General features: G+C 51.5%; 2 protein-coding genes across 10 annotated transcripts in view; both read right to left on the bottom strand.

Annotated features, from left to right (window-relative positions):
* Nucleotides 1–23696, bottom strand: part of ACER3 (alkaline ceramidase 3) — a 198693-nt gene that overhangs the window by 173705 nt on the left and 1292 nt on the right. The window lies entirely within an intron of this gene.
* TSKU (tsukushi, small leucine rich proteoglycan) overlaps nt 6028–23696 on the bottom strand; it is a 33805-nt gene continuing 16136 nt past the window's right edge. For 3 of the 9 annotated variants that reach the window (XM_032489470.1, XM_032489465.1, XM_006173319.3), the window contains exon 2: nt 6028–14287. In XM_032489470.1, the coding sequence (XP_032345361.1) occupies nt 13203–14279 (1077 nt within the window). In that variant the 5' untranslated portion in view covers nt 14280–14287 and the 3' untranslated portion in view covers nt 6028–13202. Of the gene's footprint in view, nt 14288–15445; nt 15616–15638; nt 20055–20421; nt 20571–21468; nt 21560–23087; nt 23196–23696 lie in introns of those variants that run through there. The other 6 variants (XM_032489469.1, XM_032489466.1, XM_032489464.1 and 3 more) reach the window with 5 other exon arrangements.

The following is a 23696-nucleotide window of genomic DNA, read 5'->3' as shown; positions in this document are numbered from 1 at the left end:
TTTTTTTTTTTTTTTTTTTTACCCATTTTATCCTTGGGGTATTTGTTGTTCTGTTGAGATTTGAGAGTTCTTTATATATTTTCGAGATAAGGCGTTTGTCATATGTGTGGTTTCCAACTATTTTCTCAGTTGGTATCTTGTCTTTTCCTCCTCTTCATGGGTCTTTCATGGAGCAAAAATTAAGATACTGATGAGGTCTAAATTATCCATTTTTTTCATTATGGATTGTGCTTTTGATATCAAGTCTAAAAATCTTTCTGCCTAGCCCTTGGTCTTGAAGATTTTCTTTTTTTCCCCTGAAACTTGTGTAAGTTTATGTTTTACATGTAGGTCTCTGATCCATTTTGAGTTAATTCGTATAAAGTGTGAACTTTGCATTAAGGGTTATTTTTGTTTGTTCTGGTTTTGCCTACGTGCAGCTTAATTTTAATGGGCGGCCAATATTCTAGTCTTAGACTCACTTATTCATAAGTTACTTAAACAGCCACCCTATTGATGAATCTTTAGAGTATTTTCAATATTTTCCCATTACCAATAGGTGATGGGTATCCTTGTAGCTAAATTTTTTAGTTCTTCATGATTGTTTCCTAAGAAGAGCATTTTAGAAGTGGAATTCCTGTGGCAATTTTTAGGGCATCGGGTACATATTGCCACACTGCTCTTCAGCAAAGCTTCCTGGAACCGGGCATGAGACAACCTACTTCCCTGCCACCTCCTTATTCCCAGGAGGGACCTCCTCCTGGAAATAAAACAAAATGTTACCCAACCCAAGTTTACAAGTTCGTGTGCCCCAAACACAGTGAGGCCAGAAAAATATTGAAATGTTGGAGTTTGGAGGAGAGAAAGGTTTAAAGCTGGGCCAAGCAAGGAGTAGGGGTGGCTCATGCCCCAAAAGCCCCAAACTTCCTGAGGGGTTTTGGCTGAGCAATTTTAAAGGCAAGGAGAGGGAGGGGCATTCCAGGGCACGTGATCAGCTGTGCACAGTTCTGAGTGATTGATGGTGATCCATCTTTAGGCGCCAGAGGTTCTGGGGGCTGCGTGCTCTTGATCACCAAGTAGTTAATTTCTTCCATTTGGTGGTGGTTTCTAGCATCTGAAAAACTCAGGACATATGCATGAGATACTATTATCTGAGTACTTCAGCAAGGAGCTACAGCAGAGTATATGGGGAGGGGTCTGTCCCAGGAAGTCCCCATAGGGTCCTGCTCGGTTTCAAAAACCGTGCACATGGGATCTCTACAGTGTCTGAATTTGTATTTCTTTGATTACTAAGGGCAATTTGTGGGGTAGACATAGGGGATTTTGTGCTCCCATGCCATTTCCTTCTTCCCTCTGTCTTTCCATTTTCTCATTCTCACAAGGCTAGGAGAACATTTACTCTCCTGTCACTGGATAGATGGCCCTGGAAAAACCACGTACCTCCTCTCTGACCCTTGGTTTTGTTGTCTGTAAAGGGAGCTAACAATGCCATCCTAGCTCCTCACAGGCTTTTGTCAAGGTCAAAACATATCATGGACACACGATTGCTTTGAAACATTACATGCTGTTCAGGTGGCAGATAGGCATTACTCATTTTATTCTTACTCTTAGTCCCTTTTCCTTCATAATTTCTGCCTACACTTTACATTAATTTGTTTTGTCAGCACCCCTGGCCAAGTGGTCAATGAGATAATGATCCAGTTCTCACTCAGATCCAGATCAGACTAATGGGAGAGAAGCACAGGATTTAAGTTCCTAGCCTGGCACCAGTCAAAACCCACATGGGGCCCTGTCCTGGGAGATTTACCCTGAACCTCAGCCCTGGGGTGTGGAGAGAGGAGCTGACACTACCTGAGCCCCTCCGTGCGCCAGGCCACGTGATGGGGGCTCTGAGTGCGGCATTAATGTGTTGTAAATCATGTTAACGTCCCCACTTTCCCATGAGGGAACTGGCACTCAGAGGGTACATGCCTCTGCTGGGGTGGTGCAACTAGAAGGTAGCAGTGTTTCCCCAAAAGGTAAAGACCTCAGTTCTTGTCATACCTGAAAGACAAGTTTGCAGTCAGGAGAAGGTGAGTTGTGTAGGGATTTTAAAAGATTTATTTAAAAAGAAAGGAAAAGTAGACCCCCAAGAATGGGGGGCAGGCTAATCCAAGGGAGGAAAAAAGCAGCGGGTTTTGTCTCCCCTTTCTCTTATTCCCTCACTTAGAGGTGGTCTTTTGATTATTGAGGGCTCTTGTCCCTGGAATGCTTAGTTATGTTTGGCCCCTTGCTCACGGTGTATACAGAAAAACCCATGAGCGGGGAACTAAACCGCAATGTTAATTAGAATACAATGAACATTGGTTGTGTCTGGTTAGGTCCTTTCTGCTACCGCACGGCTTTGGCTGTCAGGTTTTAACCAGTTTTTTTTTTCTTTCTTGCACTCATTTAGAAGTAAAGTCCCTTTATGGGGTGGGCATAACATCATCTTCCGGACCATCCTCCTTCTCCTCCACCTATCTGCCCCGGTGACCCTTATTTAACTATCTAACAGCAGGAGTGATTGGGATGCAACATGCTCCCAAATTTCCTCGCTACCCTGATTTGAAAGGCAAAATATTTTCTCTGCTGACCTACCTTTGTGCCTGGGTGTCCCTACATCATCAAATATTTTTAGTTAAATCTCTGAGGTCCCCATTAAAAGGCCACAGACTTGGTCGGGGACTCTGCTGTGCCCTCATCCACCAGGAACATCCACCCGATGTTCTTGGGTTTACCCTATGCTGAGCAGGGCCCCGTGAAGGGCAGGGAGGAGGTCTGGACAGGAAGGTCAGAGCACCTAGGTTCAAACGCATGCCCACTTGACTAGGCGGCCTGGAGCAGGTGATCCAAGAAGGAGAAGAATGCAAATATAGGCCCACAGGCCCTTCTCTGAGGTGCTCCAGCCCAAGTAACTGCCCTTGGACAGAAGAACAAGCAAGTGACATTAACTAGAAGCTGCTCCTGAGTGACCCTGCCCAGACATCACTGGTGGATTGGGCTGGAGCCCAGAACAAAGCAGCTGTACCAATGGTCTGCAGCACCCAGGATCCCTTCCAAAGTCCCCCTCAGACCCATCTTGGCTTCTGTAAGGTAAGAGCCAAGGAAGCTGACACTTTAGGATTCTCTGTTTCTGATTCTGTAAGGTTAGCATTCTACTTTTACATACGCACTTAGTTTATTTCTGGGCTCCAGAATCAGACTTCCTTTTAAAATCTAGAATCTGTCACTTACCTACTGTGTGACCTTGAGCAAATTATTTAACCTCTTTGAGCCTTAGTTTTCTCAACTGTCAAACATCTTTTTGTATACTGAGAATAAAATAAGTCAATATATAAGCACCGACTATTCTTGAAAAAAAAAATCCCACCAGAGTAAACGTTAGTTTTAAAAGTCTGTAAAACCCAAAGAGTGGAAGGTATTTCATCAGCGGGGGAGATGTAAAGGCAATGGAGCCTTTGGTGACTGCTGAAAGTCACTGCTCATTCAGACTTCTGCTTCTCCGAGTTTGCCCTTTGCTCTCTCCTTGAGGGACTGTTCCCCCCACCCCTGTCCCCCCCCCCGCCCCCGCCCAAGCCTGGGGCTAGAGCATCCACTCCCGGAACAGACCGAGAAGAAAAGCGGCAAATGCGCGGAGAAAGGAAAGGGGAGTGTCCCGGACAGCGCCCTCTGGTGGAGACAGAGCTACGGGAGGGTCAGAGACCTGGATTCAGCTGGAGCTCGACCCACAGCTCAGCTCTTGTGAGGTGCCCCAGATTGCCCCTCTGTCGAATGGGAACTCAAGCTTCAGCTCCGCCTATGTAGTCACTTGCCTCCTTGTAATGCAGCCGACGGGGCGCCGCCACGGCCAGGGTTGGGTTTGGTCCACGTCTGCGTGCCCTGTGGTCAGGACTGTGGTGTCTTTTGGGACAAACACAGGGCTTAAAAGTGTGTGTGTGGGCGGAGCCGGAGCACTGAGGCCTGAGGTTCATTCCCTGGGCTGCTCTAATCCTTTGAGTCACGCCTTCAGCATCCTGTTGACTCTGTCCCAGAGTTTTATTATTCTTGTCATCTGTCACCCCCATCTCCTAGAGAATGGGCTTCCCACCAAATGATTTAGCTCCCTGGCAGGGCTAAGCAAGCTCTTTGAACGGGTCTACCAGCCAAGTAATTGTATCCATTCTTCTCTTTTTTTTAAATTTAATTTAATTTAATTTAAATTTAATTTAATTTAATTTTATTTTGTTTTATTTTGTTTTGTTTTGTTTTTTGAACTCAGAGGAGAGTTTGGAATAGGGCTTCTGAGTCAAGTCCCAGGTTCTGCCACCCACTGTCTGGGCATCATTTTCCCCACCTGTGAAATGGGTTTGTGATCAGCCCTGCCTGCTCTGAAGGTCATGAAGAGTATGTGAGGTATGGATGTGAGATGTAGGATCTGTGTAAACTTTAGTGTTGCCCAAACCTGATTATGCAGTAGAATCATCTGGATTTGTTTTTAAAACCTGAAAAAGACCATCACGTGGGCTCTCACACACACACACACACACCACACATAATAGTGCAGGTAAGAAACTTACGTATTATCGAAGGAAGATTCTGTTACGTACAAAAAAACCCCTGAGATTTCTGGGCCTTTCTGGTGCTTGGTGAACGTTTGTGCTTCATGCCGCACAGCAGGCAGCATGCAGCTGGCGAGGTAGTCTTCTCTGGTCTTTTTCATCAGGGTTTCCTAGACTCTCAGTTAGAAGGAGCCTCCTGATCTCCCAGGCTGACTCATCTTAAGGCTGAGGAAGCAGGCTCAGAGAAGTGGGACTTACCCTTCCATAGCCAGTGGGGTTGCTGTTGGGATGGGTGAGGTGGGGCACAGACTTAGTCACTGGGCGGAAGTCAGAGCAGAGGTGAGTCCCTGTCAAGGAGCTGGAGGGGAAAAGACAGAACCTTCACAGGGGACTCCCACCGCATCCCTGCTTCAGGCCTGTCGGTGCACACACCTGCCACCTGAGGGAGAGGGGAGGGGCAGGGCAGGAAATTTTCTACTGCAGAGGAACTCTCAAGATCCGGTTTCTAAGAATATGAAAACGAATATATGTATAGGTATGCATGACTGAAACATATGCTGTACACCAGAAATTGACACTGACTATACTTCAGTAAAAAAAAAACAACAGCTGGTTTCTGCCATGAGCTTGCTGTGTAGCCTTTGGAATGTCCCTTAACCTCTCTGGGCCTCCATTTAACCATCAGTAAAATGGATGTAACCAACCCATTTATTCATTTATCGGGTGTGTACTGACAACAGCTATGTGCCAGGCACCAGTCTGAGTGCTGGGGACCCTTTGGGGAGCAAAGGCAGGTACAGTTCTTGCCTTCAGTGTAAAGTGGAAACTAGAAAAATAAACAGAAAATAAATGTGATGAGTGTCACTCTGGAGGGAAGATGTGCCAAGTTAGCATAGAGGAGGATCATCTAAACTGGCCTGGAGTAGGATGTGGGGAGGTGGTCAGGGGGGCTTCCCAGAAATGGTGGCAGGGACGCAGAGACAGGAAGGTAAGAATCAGGCTGGTGGGTGTGAGAACAGGGGAGCATTCATTGCCCCTTCCCCTACTGCTTCGTGCGTCACCTTCCTTTAGAACATGTTAGCAGAGGGAATTTCTGTGTAGTCACTCCTGAGAGGTTTGCTCAGAACCCGGGACATACTCCCTCCAAGCACCCATCCTGGTCCCCACCGCCTATGTGTCTGCACAGATGACGGATTTTACTGGCGGGTGGGGTAAGTCAGGGGAATTACAGTGTATCTCTGTGTGGGGAGAGTATTTTTAAAGTTTGTGCTAAGTATGACTTTGTCCACAGTCTGCGGGAAGCGTTAAAAAGCTGCGCCTTTCCCAGGGTCCCCTGTGCTCCAGACCAGCTTCCCTCTTGCCTGCTCTCCTCTGGCTCTTCTCACCTGCCCCCACCCAGTGCCTGGCCTCACCCCAGCCTCAGTTCCCTGCATGTATGTCCTTGGGTCTGGAGGGAAAGCTCTAAGCAAGAAGGCCCCTTAGCAGGACAGTGGGTCTAGGTCTTTATTCTCCCAGTTTCCATCTGGGGTTGTGCAGAGACAAGGGGAGTCCCAGTGTGACAGATGGGTCTGCCTGGGGACCTGCAAGTCATTTGTCTGGGCTGAGAGGAGACAGGCTGAGCCTGCTGGGTGGCTGTGAGACAAAAATATAACAAAAGAAGAGTTCGTGTGCAGGGTGGCGTCTCATAAACTTTAAAATACCGGGCACATGTGTCTCCTCTTAACTGTGCCTCTCTGCCCTGTCCCTTCAGACTGGCCACTCTTGAGGAAGGTCTGGCTGTCTGGCTTTGTCATTTGGCATCTTTGCATCTTCAGCTGCTCAGGTCTCATGGCTAGGTTAGCAGTTCTTTTACCAGGAAAGCCAGAGGGGGTGGAGGAGAGGCAACAGAAATGGGGAGGGCATGGGCACAGAGCCTGTGGCTTGGCTGTTTTGGTTGTCTGCCGCCATGTAGGAAGCCCTCCAAAGTATAATGGCTTAGCACAGGAGTCGTTTGGTTTAAGCGTATGATTCTGCAATCAGGGCTGGGGTCCGCTGGTTGGTTCCTCTGCTGCTTTTGTTGCAGTCACTTCTGTAGGTGAAGGGTTGGCCAGGCTCTGAGATCTGCTGGGATACTGAATGGCTGAGCCTTTCTTTCTCCATATGGCCTTCGGGCTTCTCCACGTGGTCTTACCAGACTCTGTATGGGGCAGCTCCGGACTCCCAAGATTGCAAAAAGGAAACCTGCCAGACTTTCTTAAGACTTAGGTCTGGGGCTGATCCAGAGCCACTTCTGCTGCATTCTATTGATTAAAGCAAATCACAGGCCCAGCCCAGATTCAAGAGGGCGGTTCTACGCAGGGTGATAATACCAGGTGTGACTCATTGGGGGGTCACCAGTATGACAAAATATCACACTGGTTGACAGAGAAGGCAGCAGATGTTAAAGACCTTATCTTTCAACTCCCTTCTTTCTGGGTCTCATAATCCTGCCTCTAGAATCATAATCTTAGCAACTGTCCTAGCGACACATCACCTTAAAAATCACTTTTTAGGGTGTGTCACTTTTGGGCCCCTGTCTGTCTAGCAAAGACATCAGACAACAAGAGTGAGGCTGTCTGGGAGAGGGAGAAGAGGGGCGAGTTGTCACTGAGTCTCAAATCACAACAGGTGGGCCATTCCACCTGTGACTGCCGGGCCTGGGGAGAACGGTCATGGGGATATTTCCTCAACACCGAGTGTTAGGAGGAAGCTGTATGGTGAGGCAGTTTCAAAATGTGTTGGTGCAGAGGGTAGAACCTCATTTCAGACACAGTCCTAAGGACCACAGCTTCTGTGAGATCACCTGCTGAGAGCTGATGGCCTCCAAAAGAACCCTGCCTGAGAATGCTTTGAGTCACAGCATGCTTAAAAGTTTGACAAAAGATTTTTCCAAAAAATGTTTAAAAAGTACAGTTGACTCTTGAACAACATGTATTTGAACTGCACCGGTCCACTTATATGTGAATTTCTTTCACTAAATCCATACTTTATGACCCATAGTTGCTTGAATCTACAGATGACTCTGTAGATATGGAAGGCTGATGATAAAGTTAAACTCAGATCTTCGACTGCTTGGAGGGTTGTCTTCCTTAACTTTTGAGTTGTTTAAAGGTCAATTGTGTTTTGTATTTATTATATGGCACTTATTATATGCCAGGTGCTATTCTAAGTGTTCTATGTACACTGACTTATTTCCTACAATATCCCTGTAAGGTAGCTACCGTCTCCATTTTACAGATGGGGAAACTGAGGCCTAAGAAGTTGAGGGCTTACCCCAGGACACTTAACTGTAAGTAGCAGAGCTGGCCTTGAGCCCAGGCAGCCTCTCTTTGCTGTGCCTTAACCACTGGTTATGTTGTCCTAACCTTTTAGAGTCCCTAATCTTTTTCAGCCCAAAGTAGGGCCTTTTGTCCTTCTTTGCCTGAGCAGAAGGGCTGATGCCTCGAATTTTCACTCAGCTTTGGAAAAGTTGCTGCCTCTAAGAATCAACTAATTAGTAAATTTTTCCTGGCTTGACACTCCTGTCCTCAAAGCAGGGTCTCTTTTGCTCTGTCTTCCTGTATCATGTATTTAATAATTACATATACATATGTGTATAGGTCAAGAAACATAAATGTATGCTAGTGTTCCTAATTCAGAATCTTTTGAATAATGGGTATGCCAAAGAAAATAATAAATAGCTTTTGGAATTAAACAGTAAACACAGAAAGAATTCCCACCCAGCTCAGCAAACACAATAATCCCCATAAATAAAACCATTGGGACTTAAATAAATACATGAATAAACACAGGGCATATGACTTAACTGGATGGCTATTTGCTGCTGCCAGATGTTGAGCTATGGACTGACATTAGGTATTAATGAGCAGAGCAGTTATCCTTGTGATGAGCTACCTGCAAACACTGGCATTGGTATATATGGCTTTGTGGATGTCAGCCATTAGATATCAATAAATATTAGGTATCAATAAATGTTAGGTATCAATGGGCATTTGCTCCCTGCTGAAATTAGCCAACACAGACCACTAAGCATCTGTGTGCAAGGCCCTATGGGCCTATGATGACCTCTATGTCTTGGTGGACATTAGGGATGAGCAGAAGGTAGACTGCCTACAGCAGTCTTGTCCAGAGAGACATCCCATGGCTGGTTTGGAGGCAGTAGGTGGGTGCTGGTGTATCCATCGTTATCTGCTCTCTCTCTCTGAAAACCTTCTGGCTGTGACAATTTGGGGAAATCAGAGGGTGGTGTGATAACACCCATGGAAGGAAATTCCTGGGTTTGAATCTAATCAGCTTCCTGGGCTAGAGGGATGGGGTTTCACACAAATCCATAGAGATTTTCTTTTGCCATCCTGACCAGCATGGGGTGTTTTGCCCTTTCCTTCTCTGTAAATTATATGATTAAAGCACAGCAGGGCTGGCTGCACAGCAGTGGGACCTTAGAAGGGCCTCGTGCTTGGTTTAAGGTTCTGCTCTTACCATGTTGACATTCTTAACGATTTTGAACAAGAGACCTCACATTTTCATTTTACACTGGGTCCCACTGATTATGTAGCCAGTTCTGAAGCACAGAATCGTGGACTTGTGGCCATGTCACCTGCCCTATGACTTTGGGCTGTGCCTCTCTGGGCCTCAGTCTTCCCATCTGTGAAATGGGGCCAGGAGGGGAAAGCTTTTATCTTTGGCTTTTCATGTTCTAGGATCTAGAACCCATGGATCTGATGGGAGATGCTTAGAGCAGCATAACTTTCCCAGCTTTTTTTTCCCCTCCCGACAGAACAATTAATGGGATCCTAGTGGTTTTGGGTTTCTCAGAGCACCTCTACCCTCTCTGACACATGGGATCTGCCACAGCTGGCCTGGCCACTGAGGTTGGACAGGCAAGAATGAGACTAGTCATCTGACAGATGAAGTCAGGCCCAGGCTGCCTTCATCTGTACGGTGACCATAACACCGAGGGCAGTTGTTGTGGGGAGGAAATGACAGCATGAATACCTAGTCCAAGGAACAGGTGTCCAGTAATGGCAACTGAATTGTGAATGAAGTGCAGTGAAACGTTTATGACCCAGCCTGGACCGTGACTGCAAACTGTGCCTTAGTTGTTTCCCCAGCAATAAAACGCAACTGAGATGCGCACTGAAAGGCCAGTCCGTGACAGGCTGACGTGCGCACTGAAGGTCTGTCCTGTGATAAGGTACACAGAGCCAAGATCCTGTGGATGACACTATTATTCTGCAGCTCTACCATCCTAAACCTTCACGAAATTCTTCAGTTCTGAGTCAGTTATCAAAATATGAGTCTAAGACCACATGGCTCTGTAATCTAATTCATAATTCTATGGTTGAATGAGGGCGGAAACAAGCATTTACGGAGTGTCTATTTTGTGCCAGGCACTGTACTTGATTCTTTACAGATGTTCCTTCCTTTACTCTTCATACAACCCCGTGCAGGGAAATATTTTCATCCCCATTTTCCGGGCCCAGAGAAAGTGACTTGGTTAAAGTCATGCAACTGGTTCCTGATGGACCCAGGATTTTAACCCTCTTCCGGAAACTCCAAAACGGAAACTTTGCACTCATCTCTATAGTTCTGTAAAATTCCAATGACCTCATCCTCGGCCCCAGGGTTCCAGGAGGGCGGAGTGTGGATGAAGGCGGTCCGCGAGGGGAAGGAGAGACTGGCCGCGCCAGCTGCGCAGGTCCACGTTGGCCTCCAGCGGCCCTGGGCCTTGCTTTTCGACCCCTCAGACCTCAGGTCTGGACATGCGTGACCACGAGGTGGTGCTGCGTGCCGGGAGCCTCCGGAGGAGCCGTTGGGACGCCGGAATCAGCGAGGCCGGTTGCCCCCGCGGGCTTCTCCTTTCCACCGGCACTCAGGGGTTGTGGTGATGGCCCCATCAGGAAGGAGGAACCCGCATGGTGTGGAGGCGTCTGTTCATCCTTCCACTGGAGTTTCACCCCTACGTCGTCTTGCAGGATGTGAAAGCTGCAGCTCAGGGTGGAGGTGACCTGAAGGAGACCAGGGTTCCTTCCCCTTCAGCACTGCTTAGTTTAAGATCCCTATGTTCCATGGCCCTACCCAAAAGACGCCTTCTTCAAGCAGGCCTTTGGGAGGGCCCAGCCCCACTAGGTTAAAGTCCCAGGGATCTCTCCCGGACCCTGCATTTGACGTCTCACTTGTCCCAAGTGGGAGGGGTGGAGAACCAATTCAAGAGCTGTGAGGGCTGGGTTCTCACCTTGACCCTCCCTCTCTCCCCATGCTTCAGATCTCTTCCCATATTGACGGGGCTGTCTCTGGCTCAGGGAGCCCAAGCCCGGGGGGACCTAAGTCACATGATGGGGAAGTACCCCAACCATAGCCATGGCCTGAATGTCCTGGGCTCTGTACCACTGCTTACCCAGGACCTCTCCCAAGTGCCAGCCCCTTTCTCCAGGCCCACTTGTCCCTGTCATTGCTGTGGCTGAGCCTCCTCCAGGAAGCCTTCCTAACCCCACCACAGGGCTCTCACAGCTCCTTGTGCTGCTCTTATAGTTAGGTGTCCTCCCCTCTCCCACCCCAGGAACATGAGTCCCAGGGCACAGAGTAGACAGCAGGAAAAAACCTGTTGGTGGTGGTGATGGATATCCCTACATATCTTGGCCAGTTAGGAGTAAGAACTTCCTGACAGCAGAGACAGAATTGGATCCCTTGTCACCAGAAGTGTGTAAAAAGGAGTTAGGGTCCCACAGCAGTCGAAATGCCAAGAAGGAACAAAGTACTATTGGAGCCTAAGAGGAGGGAGGTGGATGACCTCAGGGAAAGCTGCTAAGGAGGTGAGGTAGCAACTGGGTCTATTAGGGTGGGAAGGAGATGAGAGGCAGGGATGGGGGCAAGGGCCAGGTCCCATAGTAGCAGCCTCAGCAAAGCAGAGGTGTGCAAGGGCCTGACAAGTTCGTGGGGTTGGTGTGGCAGGGGGAGGGGAGATAAGGAAGGCGGAAAGATTGTAAGCTGCAGTGAAAGGTGAAATCCACCCCAAACAACTACCTTCCTCACGTCACTTTTACTCAACCAATCCTGGGAGGTTACTGGACTTTACAGAGAACAAGCTGGTCCCAATTCATCCTTGTGGCCCCAGGGCCCAGTCTAGGGAATGTCGGTGGATGCTGGTCAAATGATGGAAAGAGGGGCTCTTTATAGTGTTTATTACACCAAGGACCAGGTGTTGGGTGGGGCTGGAGGGGGAGGACAGAGCTCTCATTGTCCTGTGGGCGTCCTGTGGGGCCTGCCCCCTGACGCCCCACACGGCCACATATGGCTGGCTTCCACCCATGCCTCCTCCCCCAACACACCCCACCAGGACACAATATTACAAATGCAATGTGTAAATGCATTGCAAAGTGAACAAATGCAATGTTTTTCTTCTTTTACAAATGACATGTTTCCATCCCCTGCCAGCAGGGGCCCAGAAGAGAGGGTGGTTGAAGGTGACAGTCCATTAAAAAGATAACTTTTATAAAACCGACATAAAAGAAAGAGCCTGGGCCTGGGAGCTGAGATGCCACCCTGGTAGGGGAGCATAAACATGGGTGGGGGCTACCCTGCCTCCTTTGCTTCATTCTCAGTAGGGTGGAATGGGCTGCTGGGCTCAGGGCCAGTGGGAGCTGAATCCAGGAGGCCCCTGGAGCTCAGGGCCTGGCTAGGCTCCACGACTGCATCATCTCCTTGGGGTATGGGCCAGAGGAGGTACCTCTGGGGTCAACAGGTGAACTTCCAGTCTTGATGCTGGAGGACCCCACCCCAGAGTGGGAAACTGGCAGGGCTGGGACTGGCATGCCTGAAGCTTCCAGAGGCTCCAAGGTGAAACTGACTTAGCCTGTGCTGCACAGCTGGTTACCAGACCCGGAGTCCCACCTCCAACGCCCTTGCCTATTCTCCTGGGGATGACGGGGAAAGGGCACAAATGGCAGGATGTGGTTCTTGGAAGCAAGAGGGAACCCAGAAAGAGGATGGGGAGAGTAGGATTTAGAGAAGACAGAAAAGTGCAAAGGGGCCCTGCTGGGAGGCAGGCCACTGGTCCAGTCAAGCCTCTGCCCCATAGTACCTCAGATTAGCGTTTTTCCTTCTCTGGGCCTCAGTTTCCCATCTATCAAATGAGGAGGTGGACTTGATTTTTTTTCTCCAGTCCTTTTATAATTAAAGTTCTACCCAGAATTCTGGGGGTGGGGGTGGGGTGGGTGGGGAGGATGAAGTAGGCCTCACATGCCGAGAGCAAAGAGAGGCCTATGTTGTAAAAGAACCCCACGGCCCTGAGTGGCTGGACCTGACCTCTGTCCCGCAGCACTACCTCCCTTCCACCCTCCTCCCGTACGGGTCAGGTTGGTCCAGGCCTCGGGGAAGGCACTTTGGGGACAAGTTGGGAAGGACAGCAGGGGACTGCTGTCTGGTTTGGCATCGAAGACCCTCAGCTTATGGTCTGGGGAGCAACACAGACAAAGGGGCAAGACTTTGCTTTTGGGTGTGGGTCCCAGGTCCAAAGCCTCTCTTGCAATGACGCTGCCACATAGGCCTGCAGAGTCCCCTGGCATTGGCACATTAAAGTATAAATTACCCCGGACCTGAGGAAGCCCAGGGTGCAGTCTGTTACATGGCCCCGGGCCACACCATTCGTCACAAGGTATTGGGGCCCCCGGCAGCCGATTCCTGGGTGTCTACACAGTACAGGGCCACCTTGGGAGTGGAGCCGGGATGTCGGGGGTAGGTGCCCTCCCGCACTAGGCGCCGGCACCACACGCCCTGGCCCACGCTGATGCTCTGCAGCGCTGGGAGGTGGAGGAGCAGCTTCTCGGGCGGGGGCACCAGGCCTGTGCCCGACAGGTCCAGCTCCTGCAGGGAGCCCAGGCCTGAGAACACCTCAGCTCCTGCCCACTTGAGCTTGGGGTTGCCAGACAAGTCCAGGACCTGCAGGCCCTGCAGCTCACGGAAGCCATTGGGCGCCAGCTGGGGGAGACCCTGCAGGCTGCCCAGTGACAGGTGTGTAAGGCCAGCCAGCCCCTCAAAGGCCCCGGGGCTGATGGTCACCAGCGGGTTCCCGTCCAGGCTCAGGTAGCGCAGGGGCAAGTCCCGGAGGTCTGGCACAGTGCGGAGACGGTTCCAGGCCAAGTTCAGGCTCTGAATGGTGGGTGCAGGCGGGCTGGCCCGCGAGGTTGGGGGCACCAGGCGGTGGAGGAGGTTGTGGGAGAGGTCCACGTGCAGCGCCCTGCCTTGGCTATGCGTGGTGAAGGCGGACACAGAGACCTCACGGAGCCGGTTGTGGCTTAGGTTCACGTCGCTCAGGGGTGAGCTGGTGAAGCTCTCAGCCAGCAGGGCTGCCAGGCCATTGTGGCTGAGGTCGAGTGACTCCAAGTAGCGAAGGCGGGAGAAGGCTGTGGGTGAGATGCTGGTGAGCAGGTTGTGGCTGAGGTCCAGGCCAGCTAGCGTGGTGTAGCCTGGCCCCGCCAACACGGACTCATTCACAGTCTCCAGCCGGTTGGAGGACAGGTCTAGGTGGGCTGTGTCCAGGGGGATGGGCACGGGCACAATGTGGGGGCCCAGGCCGCTGCAATCCACCCGTGTCAAGCTGAAGCTGTCGAAGAGGCCGAAGGTCTCCACCTCGCACTGGCATCCGGGGAAGCAGGGCCGGGTGGTCTGGGCCCCGCTTGTGGCCAGCAATAGCAGCAGGGGCGGCAGCAGCAGGGGCCACGGCATGGTGGGGGCTAGGAAGAGAGCTGCAGGTGAGGGCTGGCAGCAGGTACCCCATACCAGAGGGCTCCCACCCTCCCCATAAGACACCAGCTGATGTATCTGCAAGTTGTCACCAGCCCCTCAGTGCCACCCAGATGCTTTCCCTCAATACTCCTCCTTGTAGAATTCCTAGTCCCTGATCCTCTCTGGCCTCAGTCTCCCTATCTGTATGGTAAAGATGGTTAGGCCAGATGACTGGATTTTAAACTAGGAGCAGCAGAACTTTCTAAAGATTGCAGATGAAAGCAGGTCTGTTCTGGCTGAAGTAAGGGTGGAGGCCTGGAGCCTTCCATGCCTGCTCACCGCCCCTGCTGTAGGTTGTTAAGGAATCCGGTTGGAAATGCACTGGACAAGATGGGTCTTTGGCTGGCCTCTCCAGCTCTGATGGTCTAGGGTCCATGGGCTGGTCCTGACCCAGGTCCTACCGGGGAGGGGCTCACAGTTTAGGGGTCAGGGTGTTCCATTCATCTCTGCCGGGCATGTGCTATGTGCTGGGTGCTGTGCTAGCTGCCTCCCTACACAGGCTTACTTAACCCTAACCACCATGAAAATCGCAAGGCAGCAACTTCTGTCACCACTTTATGAAGAGGGAACTGAGACTTAGAGAGGCTCAGAAGTCCTGTACGGCCACACATAAGGGGGAGCGGCACCCGATGTAGTACAGAGGAAGCAGGGCTCACTGCCGCTGTCTGGCAGTGCTGAGCCATGTCCAGACCCGCATTCCAGCTTCTCAGACGGAGGCCCCTCTCGGCAAGGGGAGGACGGGGACCTGCAATGACTGCCCCCACCTCACTCCTTCTGTGGGTAACAATGGCTGGGTCCTAAGCCCCCTTACCTAGTCTGACCTCCAAAGGCAGGATCCCGCATTCCAACAGGGGACCCTCTGTCTAGACTTCCAGATGGGCTCTGGGTACACCTGTGCCAAGCCCCTTCCCCTGTGCCCTGCCCCCGCCCCCAGCTCTTAGAGCTATTACACCTCTTTGGCCTTTCCTTTAACTCAGGGCAGGCAGCTGGGCTGTTTCCCCCATTATACAGATGAAGAAACAGAGGTTCAGAGAGGAAAAGGGATTTACCCGAAACCAGTAAAAAGCAGGGCAGGACTAGAACCCAGGGCCACTCAGTTCCAATACCTCTATTTTCATTTATTGCCTCCAGCAGGACTAGGAGGAGACGGGGTCCAAAAGGAGCTCTTCCCACTGACATGTGCTATGCAAGCCACTTCCCCTCCGCTGGCTTCAGTTTCCCTCCCCGGACAATTATCACAGTAGCTGCTATCATCCCAGGCACAATGTGTATGCTGTCACATTCAGTCCCCATACTGACGCATGTCTGTCTGCCTCAAAGCCTGTGCACTGTAGCTCCCTGGACAGTGGTGCTCGCAGGAGGATGAGAGGGTTGAACAGTGAAAGCTTCTAAGTGGACAGGTCTGTGGTCACACACTGCTCCGGCCACACAGCAGCCACTCCGCTCAGGAGACGGAAGGCACCAAGCTTCACTCCGGCAAGTTCTTTAGCTGCTCTGCCCCGCTGTCCTCTCTTCCAGTCACTGGCCTTCAGGGAAGGGTGGACCAGGGGCCTGCCCACCTTCCGGGCTTGGGGGGTTGTGGAGGGAGCAGCAGGATAGTATTACCAGCCCCACATGAAACTTTAAAGGGGCAGCCACTTGATCTGCCCTCTGGCTCTGAGCGGGGGCAGGGGAAGTGGGGCTCTTCCCCCACTCCCCGGGCTCCACCCCACTATGTGCGCCCCTCTTCTCCACCCCTTCTTTTGTACCATCCAATTTGAGGATTAAACCCGGCCCAGGTGCATCCTGGGCTTGGTCCCAATTGAGGCAGGACAGAGTGTTCCAATGTCTGGAACTAAAAGAAAAATATTAAGTTGCTTCATGCCCTTTTGTTCCCAGGGTGAACTTTTCACTGCAGGGGTTCATTACCACTCGGGGCCTCACCTTCCCTGTTAAGCCGATCTGCTCATACCCTCCTTTCCTGGTGTTTAAACAAACACCACACACACAAAAATGCCCCAAGATTACCCTCTGGTTCCCAAAGGTGATTATACAATGTGCCTCTTAAGTGCCGAAGGGCCCCTCTCTCGAGCTCCTGCTTATGTAACCGGCAGCCCCTACAAGGCCCAACGCTTCCCCTCCCCCTCCAGAGAGGGGCCTCTCGCTGCCCCCCTCCAGGCCTCAGCTTCGTCCACTATAACTCCTGCCCTCCCCTCCTCATATAAGTTGATGCAACTCTCACTCAAGTGCAATGCAAACTGTGAAGAACTGTGTACACATGCTGGGTGGTCATCGCCAAGCCAAAGCGGCAATGCTGGTGACAGCTGATACCTGGGCAGCAGAAGCGTAGATCACGACCCCCCTGAAAAACTGTGCTTGTGAATCCTCCCAGGGCACCTTGCTCAGCCCTGCACAGTGGACCCCTCTCCCTGGGCCCCTGCTCTGGGCCAGGCCTGGACATGGAGTGGAAAGTGCTGACGGTGACAGAACCAGTCCTCACTATGTGCTAGGGCTAGACACGTGTTCCCTCATGCAATCCTCAGTCACTCCAGGAGGTCAGCAGTCCGCTGTCCACGTTAGAGTGGAGGAAACTGAGGATGAGAAAGGAAGGTGGCAAAGGCAGGAAGCGAACTCAGGCCTTCATAACCTCATCATTGGCTTGGTTCACATGGAACGTGTACATCGGTGTGTTGCTGGGAAAACAAGAGCTAAGTGTCCATAGGCCCAGGGCCACGCTCCGGTTGCCGCTGACGGCTGTAATGAGGGAGGTGCCAAGCTTTCTCATACTCAGTGTCTCTGGGGCTTTCCTGAGGTCGCAGTGGAGCCCAGGGACCTCTCAGGGGCATTACAAATGGCTGGGAGAAGAGAAGGGAGAAATCCCAAAGCGGCCTCACAACTTTGGACCCAGAAGGGGGCATAGGCAGAGGTGCGGGCTGGAGGTCTCTGATGGTCAGTGCCCTGTTCTGCTCAGAGGAAATGTCCCCTTTGGGGTAATGTAAGGAGGGGTGCCTTCACATGTGTGTCTCAGAGACGCTGGGGTCTGGCACTCTGGCTCCAAGCCTCTTAGCAAAAGGAGCCAAGGGGAGAGCACAACTTTCCCAGGAAGAGACTGAGGGAAGAGAAAGAAAACTCCTGCTGGGGTGCAGCCCTTGACAGTTTCCAAGAGACTTTTGCTCATCTGAGCTGCGAGGCCTGCAAAGCAGGGTGTGCAATCCCTCACTTTAGTGACGAGGAAGCTGTGGCCCAGAGAGTGTGCAGTGACTTGTCCGCGGAGCCCTGGGGAGGCGGTGGCAAGTGGCGCTCAGGCTCTGGTCTCCTGACTCAGGCCTCGGGCTTCCCAGCCCACTTGAGATGGCTGTGGAAATCTCCTAGGGATCTTGTGGAGTCAAAAATAGAATGCTCATAAGAGTCTGCAATCTCATGGAAGAGGCTGATGCCATAATGCTAGGGATCATAAGGGTAAATTGCATGTTGGAAAATTATAACTGTGCATTAAAAAAACAAAACACCTAAATCCTAATTTTAGAAAAGTCTAGAAGAAAATATGTCAACCCAATAGTGGTCTTTCTTTAGAAGGCAGAACGTCGAATGATTTAAACATGTCTTAATCTCCTTTCTGGCCCTTATTTCCCTTCTTATAGTAAGTCTTTACACATAAAACACACAGAGTAACAAAGGCTCCTAACACGACTGCCTCATGGCCACGTCTGCTTTCTCCGGTCTGGCTAGCCACCATCTCTGAGTCTCGGTCTCCTCATCTGTAAAAGAGAGATGTAATCGCCATCTCACAGGCCTGTAATGAAGAGGAAACACAATGGTGGAAGGGAAGGTGCAGTGTGGGCTACCTCGCCTTCCTCCATGGATGGGAGGGAGTGGGTGGGGATCAGTGGGTGGGCCTGACCCCATCTCTCTTCCTCCTTCCTCCAGCCAACATGTATCAAACATGAGACAACTCCTACCAGCGCCCTCCTGGAAAGCAGTGCTATCCAGGGAAGCCACACTATATTGTTTCTCAACAGGGCTGCTGGATCTGAGAAAGGATGAGTAATGTGAGTTCCTCTTGACAAAAACCACTAGCCTCAGCTCCATGGAGAGGAAGGGTCTTCACAGAGAGCCAGAGGCCTTGGACACCAACTTGCAGCGTGAACCGCACAAGTCACTTTACCTCTCTGGACCAGTTCCTTCAGCTGTGAATCTGGGATGGTACTGATGGCCCCATCAGCCTTAGAGAGGATGACTGTGAACATGAGATTGAGAAGATGAATACTTCTATAGGGAAATGAGGCCTCAAGGGGTGGAAGCCAGATAATGGAAAAACTGTGCCTCTTCATTCTACCTATACCCATATCCACTGCAGACATAATTAATCAGCCACAGCACTAGACCTCTACTAAGTGCAAGGCAGTGTGCTAGGCCCCGTGAGTGTATGTCAGGGAGGCACTGTCCTCATGGGGCTTACAGATCAGCAATGGGGACAGGGAACCAACTCCTAACAAGACCATGAGCACCTGCCTTGGACCCAGGAGACCAGGACTCTAGTCTCAGGTCTGCTACTAACTGTGTGACTTTTACAGCTTTCTTTCTTGGAGACTTGGTTTTCTTATCTGTGTGGTATTGACTCTGCCTCCCTTCCTCTGGGACCTGTGATCTATCCTCAGGAGAAAAGGAAAGGCAGACAGGTAGTCACCATGGAAGGCCAAGGGAGGATCACTTAATTTCTAAACCCCAACCTGCAGAGAAAAGACATCTACTATCAGCGAGGTTACAAAACACAAGGGCAGCAGGACAAGGGCTTAGTAACTGTACCCATCCTTGGTTTGGGGGACATAGCATAAGGGCCGCTAGGTGGGGCCATGAGCTATTTCTTTCTGGGCCCACTGCAACTCTAAGGAAAGTTTGCTGATGGCCCGTGAAGTCCAAAGAGTCAGTGGTGTGGCTCCAACAGGCCCCACACAGGTCTCTGCACTGCGATACTGCATACCTCACACGGAGAGCCTCTGAAACAGCTTTGGCTACATCACTCCCCTCTCAAAAACCTCCTGACTTCTACTTTTACCTACAGAAACCAAGTTCTCCCTGGCATAGAGGTATCTGCACATTGTCCCCACCTTCCTCCCTCCTCCAGCTGAACTCCCCGTCTTGATTCGAACCTATGGCGACAGCCTCTGAATGACTCTCAGCCCCTGCTCAGAGTTCCCCAAACGCAGAGAATTCCAGGGCTAGGGAGCTGAAGGCCCCTCAGAGATCATGGGTAACCGAGGCCCAGAGCGGGGTGATGATGGCAAGGAAACAGTGGAGCAGGCCCAGGACCTGAGTTCTGATGCCTCCCACAACTGCCAGGACCACCGCATCTGCATCCACCAGGCCTGCCCTGGCCCCGCCAGTGGAACAAAGCCCGTTCTGTCCACTCAGGCTCCCAGGCCACCTCCCTTCCTTGCTCCCCAGGCCTCTCACACCACACTACTGGCACGCCTCCTTCAGATGCACACCGAGTAAATTCTCTGTCGTTATTTACCTGCCCATTTCCTGACTTGAAGTGTGAGCAGCTTGGGACAGTGACCCTGCCATCTTCACCTGTTCATCCTCTCCCCTAACTGGGGCCAGAGCCAGGCCTGGCAGGCACGGCAAACATGTTGGACGAATGATGAGTCCAGAAGTTGAGAGTCAACCTCAGGACTCAGACCGGCTGTGAATCCAGCTCTGTACCTGCTGGCCTCGGGGTGAATGTGAAACATTCAGCTCAACAACTGCCACCTGTGATGTGCTGAATGCACAGAAGACAATGGTGACGATTTACTAAGCTTCCTGGAGGCAATGACTGTGTTATTCTTCATTCTGTTCCTCCCCACCAAAGTCACCTGGCAGGTCTGTGACTGCTTGTGCTGACATTCTCTGGTCACTGCGGTGTCTCCTGGCAAGGACCCAGTCTCCCTCCTTCTCTGGGGAGACCTCTCTGGGGTCAAGGGTTCCAGCTCTGGTCCTCCTGGCCCCAGCTGCCTGCCCGTGGTGCTGCACCCCAGCATCTCTGGCCCAGGTATTTGCCACAACTTCAAGAGGGAACCCCTGGCATAGGAATGAGGTGGGCAAGGGGCCGAGTACCCACCTGAGAAGGGCTTTGTCTCCACTGGCTGTTCGATGCTGAGCGGCCTCCCACCCTGCTTATGTTCTCCATGAGCTCACTTGAGCTGACGCCGACAAAATCCCCAGGTGGAAATTCCATTAACATCCTGGCCCCTGACCACTGAATCAGTTCTGGAGACACAAGGCCAAAAGAATGTCAGGGCCAAACTCCCAGAGCCTTGAGGGCTGGCTCTCCCAACACAAGCGCTAAAGCCACACATCTGTACAAACACGCCCGCTCGCCACGCACTTCTACACCAGCAACTCACTTCTGCATCACAATCCTCGACCGTGGGGATTACTGTCCCTGTTTTACAGACAAAGAGACTGACGCTATTCAGCTGGGTAAGGGAGGAACCAGGTCTAAACTCAGGAGTCTGAGCCCCAAATCCAATGCTCCTTATATCACTGCCTCAACTTACAAATGAGCACGTGTGGAGGACAGCTGGAGCTGACCATGCTGGACCATAACTATGTTTACCTGTCTGTCTCCCTGTGGGCAGGGATGGGGTTAGATTCACTTTTTATGTCCTTGGAGCTGAGCACCGGGCCTGGCGCAGAACAGGTACCACAGGAAGATACAGCAGGCATTTAGAATACGACCACCTCGCCAAAGGACACCTCTCAACCTTCCTGGTGCCTCTGCAACTCTTATCTGTCCAGTCACCTTGCAAGATCAGCGGGTTAGATGGCACTGTATCTATTTTACAGCTGCATAAAGAGACCCAGAGAGGCTCTGTGATTTGTCCAGAGTCACACAGCCAGTAAGGACAGAGGCTGGCCTCAGGATCCAGGTGTTCTGACACCCGGGGCCTGGCCTCCTCCATGACATCACCCCTGGTGCAGGTGGCCCTGGAGGTGCAGCACCCTGCCCAGGGAGGCTAATCAACGGGAATGGACAGGGTTTCCAAAGCTATGTTCTCCTTCCTGGAGCTTTTCCAGTTCCCTTCGGTCTGAGGCAGCATGTGTGGACACGGGCAGGCAGTATGGGACAGTCACGCACACCGGCTCCAGCCCCACGGTGCCTTACCTGCAAGGAGGCCTGCGTGCGCCCTCTCCCCTCTGAGTCCGAGTCTTCATCAGTAACAGGGTGAGAAACCACGTACTGCTCCTGTGGGCCACTGGGGTGATTACACGAGGTAAAGTGAAGACTCAGGCCCAGGCCTGGTACACCCTAGTGCTCACTGCATGTGGGTTCCTGCCCTCTAATGGGTGATTTCAAAGGCCAAGTAAGAAAAAGGAGCTGCGACACCAGTAGATCCAAAGGCAAGACAGGGGCAGAGGATAGAGAAGACTCTAATATGGATTCTTCCTTGGATTTGCTCCCAGTGCACCACCCAGGGTCCCGCCTGGGCTACAAGTGCTGACCAGGCTCCACCAGGGAGTTGGTAAAGGGATCTGGAAAGGTCACAGGGGCCAAAGTGGGCTGAAGCAGTCATGTTACCAGTGACAGGATGAGGACAGAGTGAGATTCGGCAGCTGCCTTTGGGTGGGTGGGTCACTGTCTTTCCCCTCCCTCACCCCCAATACTGCCCAGGTCAGTTTCAGGAGGCCTCCTGGCCTGGCCCCTTGCCTCCAACTGCCAGCTTTACTGGGCACCAGAGCAGAATCCCAACAGAAGACCAGGACCCCACCACTGATCCCAGTTTAAAACCCATCCTGCAGAGGGAGCTTCCCAGTCTAGAGGCCTGTCTCACTCCTCAGCCTTTGCACAGGCTGTTCCCTCTGATGAAGATGACAAACACGCTCTGCTGTCTTCCATGCAAACTCTCACTCATTTGATTCAAAAGCCACCTCCTCTATGAGGTCTTCCCAATCTAACTTGCCCCTCATCTGGTAAAAGGTCAGCCTCCCCCTAGGCTCCTGTGGCCCCTGGGCTGCCTGTCAAAGTATGATACATTTTGTGGTGTGTGGCCATCTCCCAGCCTGACTGTCCAGCTCCACTCTTGTGTGGGACCTAGCCATGTGAAGGGAATAGACTAGATGAGTAAAATGTCCTGGGCAGAAAGCTTCCCTCTGCTTGGAGACGGTGCCAGTCAGTCCAAGCTTGCAGGATACTTAGGGCTTTACCAGGTGGTGAAATCAGGTTTAGGACCATAGTAGATGCTGGCTCTGCCTTCTATTATCGGTGAAATCCAACAAACGTCTGTACCATGATCCAGACTAAACCTCTTCTCATTTTATTAGCACATGTAACCCATTATCCTATTTAACATTCACAACAGGTCAGTGAGACAGGAATTACCATTCTCATTTGAAGGATGAGGAGACTGGGAATCAGAGAGGTAGAGTTACTTGCTCAAGGCCACAGAGCTAGGAAGCAATGAAGTAAGTAAAAATCTCCTTCTGACCCTAAGAAGCCAGAGGAATGTTTCCTAGAATTACCAATCCCACCCTGTCATGCTTGCTTAAACCCTCCAACAGCTCTCTACTGCCTAATCCTCAGCTCCTAGGCCCAGCATTCAAGGCCCTCTGTTTGGCCTCTGCCTTACCTTCCAGCCTCAAGTTGAATTCCAACCCTCCCTCCCCAACCTTGCATTTGACAGTCTACAATGCTGATCACCCCTGTGCTGTTTCAGAAGACACAGAGCCATGCAGTGCAGTTCCCCCATGGGAGATACTCCCTGCCTCCCTCCCCGATGCATTCACCTGGCTTCCCAGGCAGGCTGCTTTCTATCCGTTCCTTCCTGGGTTGCAGGGGGTCCAGGCCCATCTTACTTCATCCCTATCTAACTTCAAAGCCATCTTCTCTCTTCCCTTTCAAAAGAGCAAATTAGTGCTTGGGACTTGGTCAAGTCAGAATGGAGGTGTTAAATATCAAAGTGTTCCCAGGTTCTAGGATGTCAACCAGTCAACCAGAACAGGAAGGGAGGAGAGAGGCTGTCAATACCTCCCTTTCCAGAAGGGAAACTGAGGCCCAGAGAGGGAAAGGAAAGTGTCCACAGTTGCCTCCTCCCCAGGTGAGTGGCTTGTGCCCATCCTTCATGTCTGCAGCATCAGGCAAAGTTCTAGGTTAAACACTGGGGCAGGGTGGGGGTAAGGGAGGGAAGGTGTTAGGGTTATCTTTGCCACCCAGGATCAAAAGCCCAGCAGGCTCCTGCCTGAGCCCTCCCTCTCAGGTCGGACCTGTGCTCTGCAAGTCTGGACTTATTGGAAGGGTAGAGCAGGCAGAGAGGAAGGATCAGAAGTTCCTGAGTCACCTCCTTGCCCAGGCCAAGTTGGGGGGGGGGGCACTGCTCTCAGGCTGTCTCTGGCTTC

The sequence above is a fragment of the Camelus ferus genome, chromosome 10, assembly GCF_009834535.1.
Source record: "Camelus ferus isolate YT-003-E chromosome 10, BCGSAC_Cfer_1.0, whole genome shotgun sequence".
In the NCBI taxonomy this organism is placed as follows: Eukaryota; Metazoa; Chordata; class Mammalia; order Artiodactyla; family Camelidae; genus Camelus; species Camelus ferus.
The sequence above is the reverse complement of the archived record's forward strand: the minus strand, read 5'-3'. Positions and strand labels throughout refer to the sequence as shown.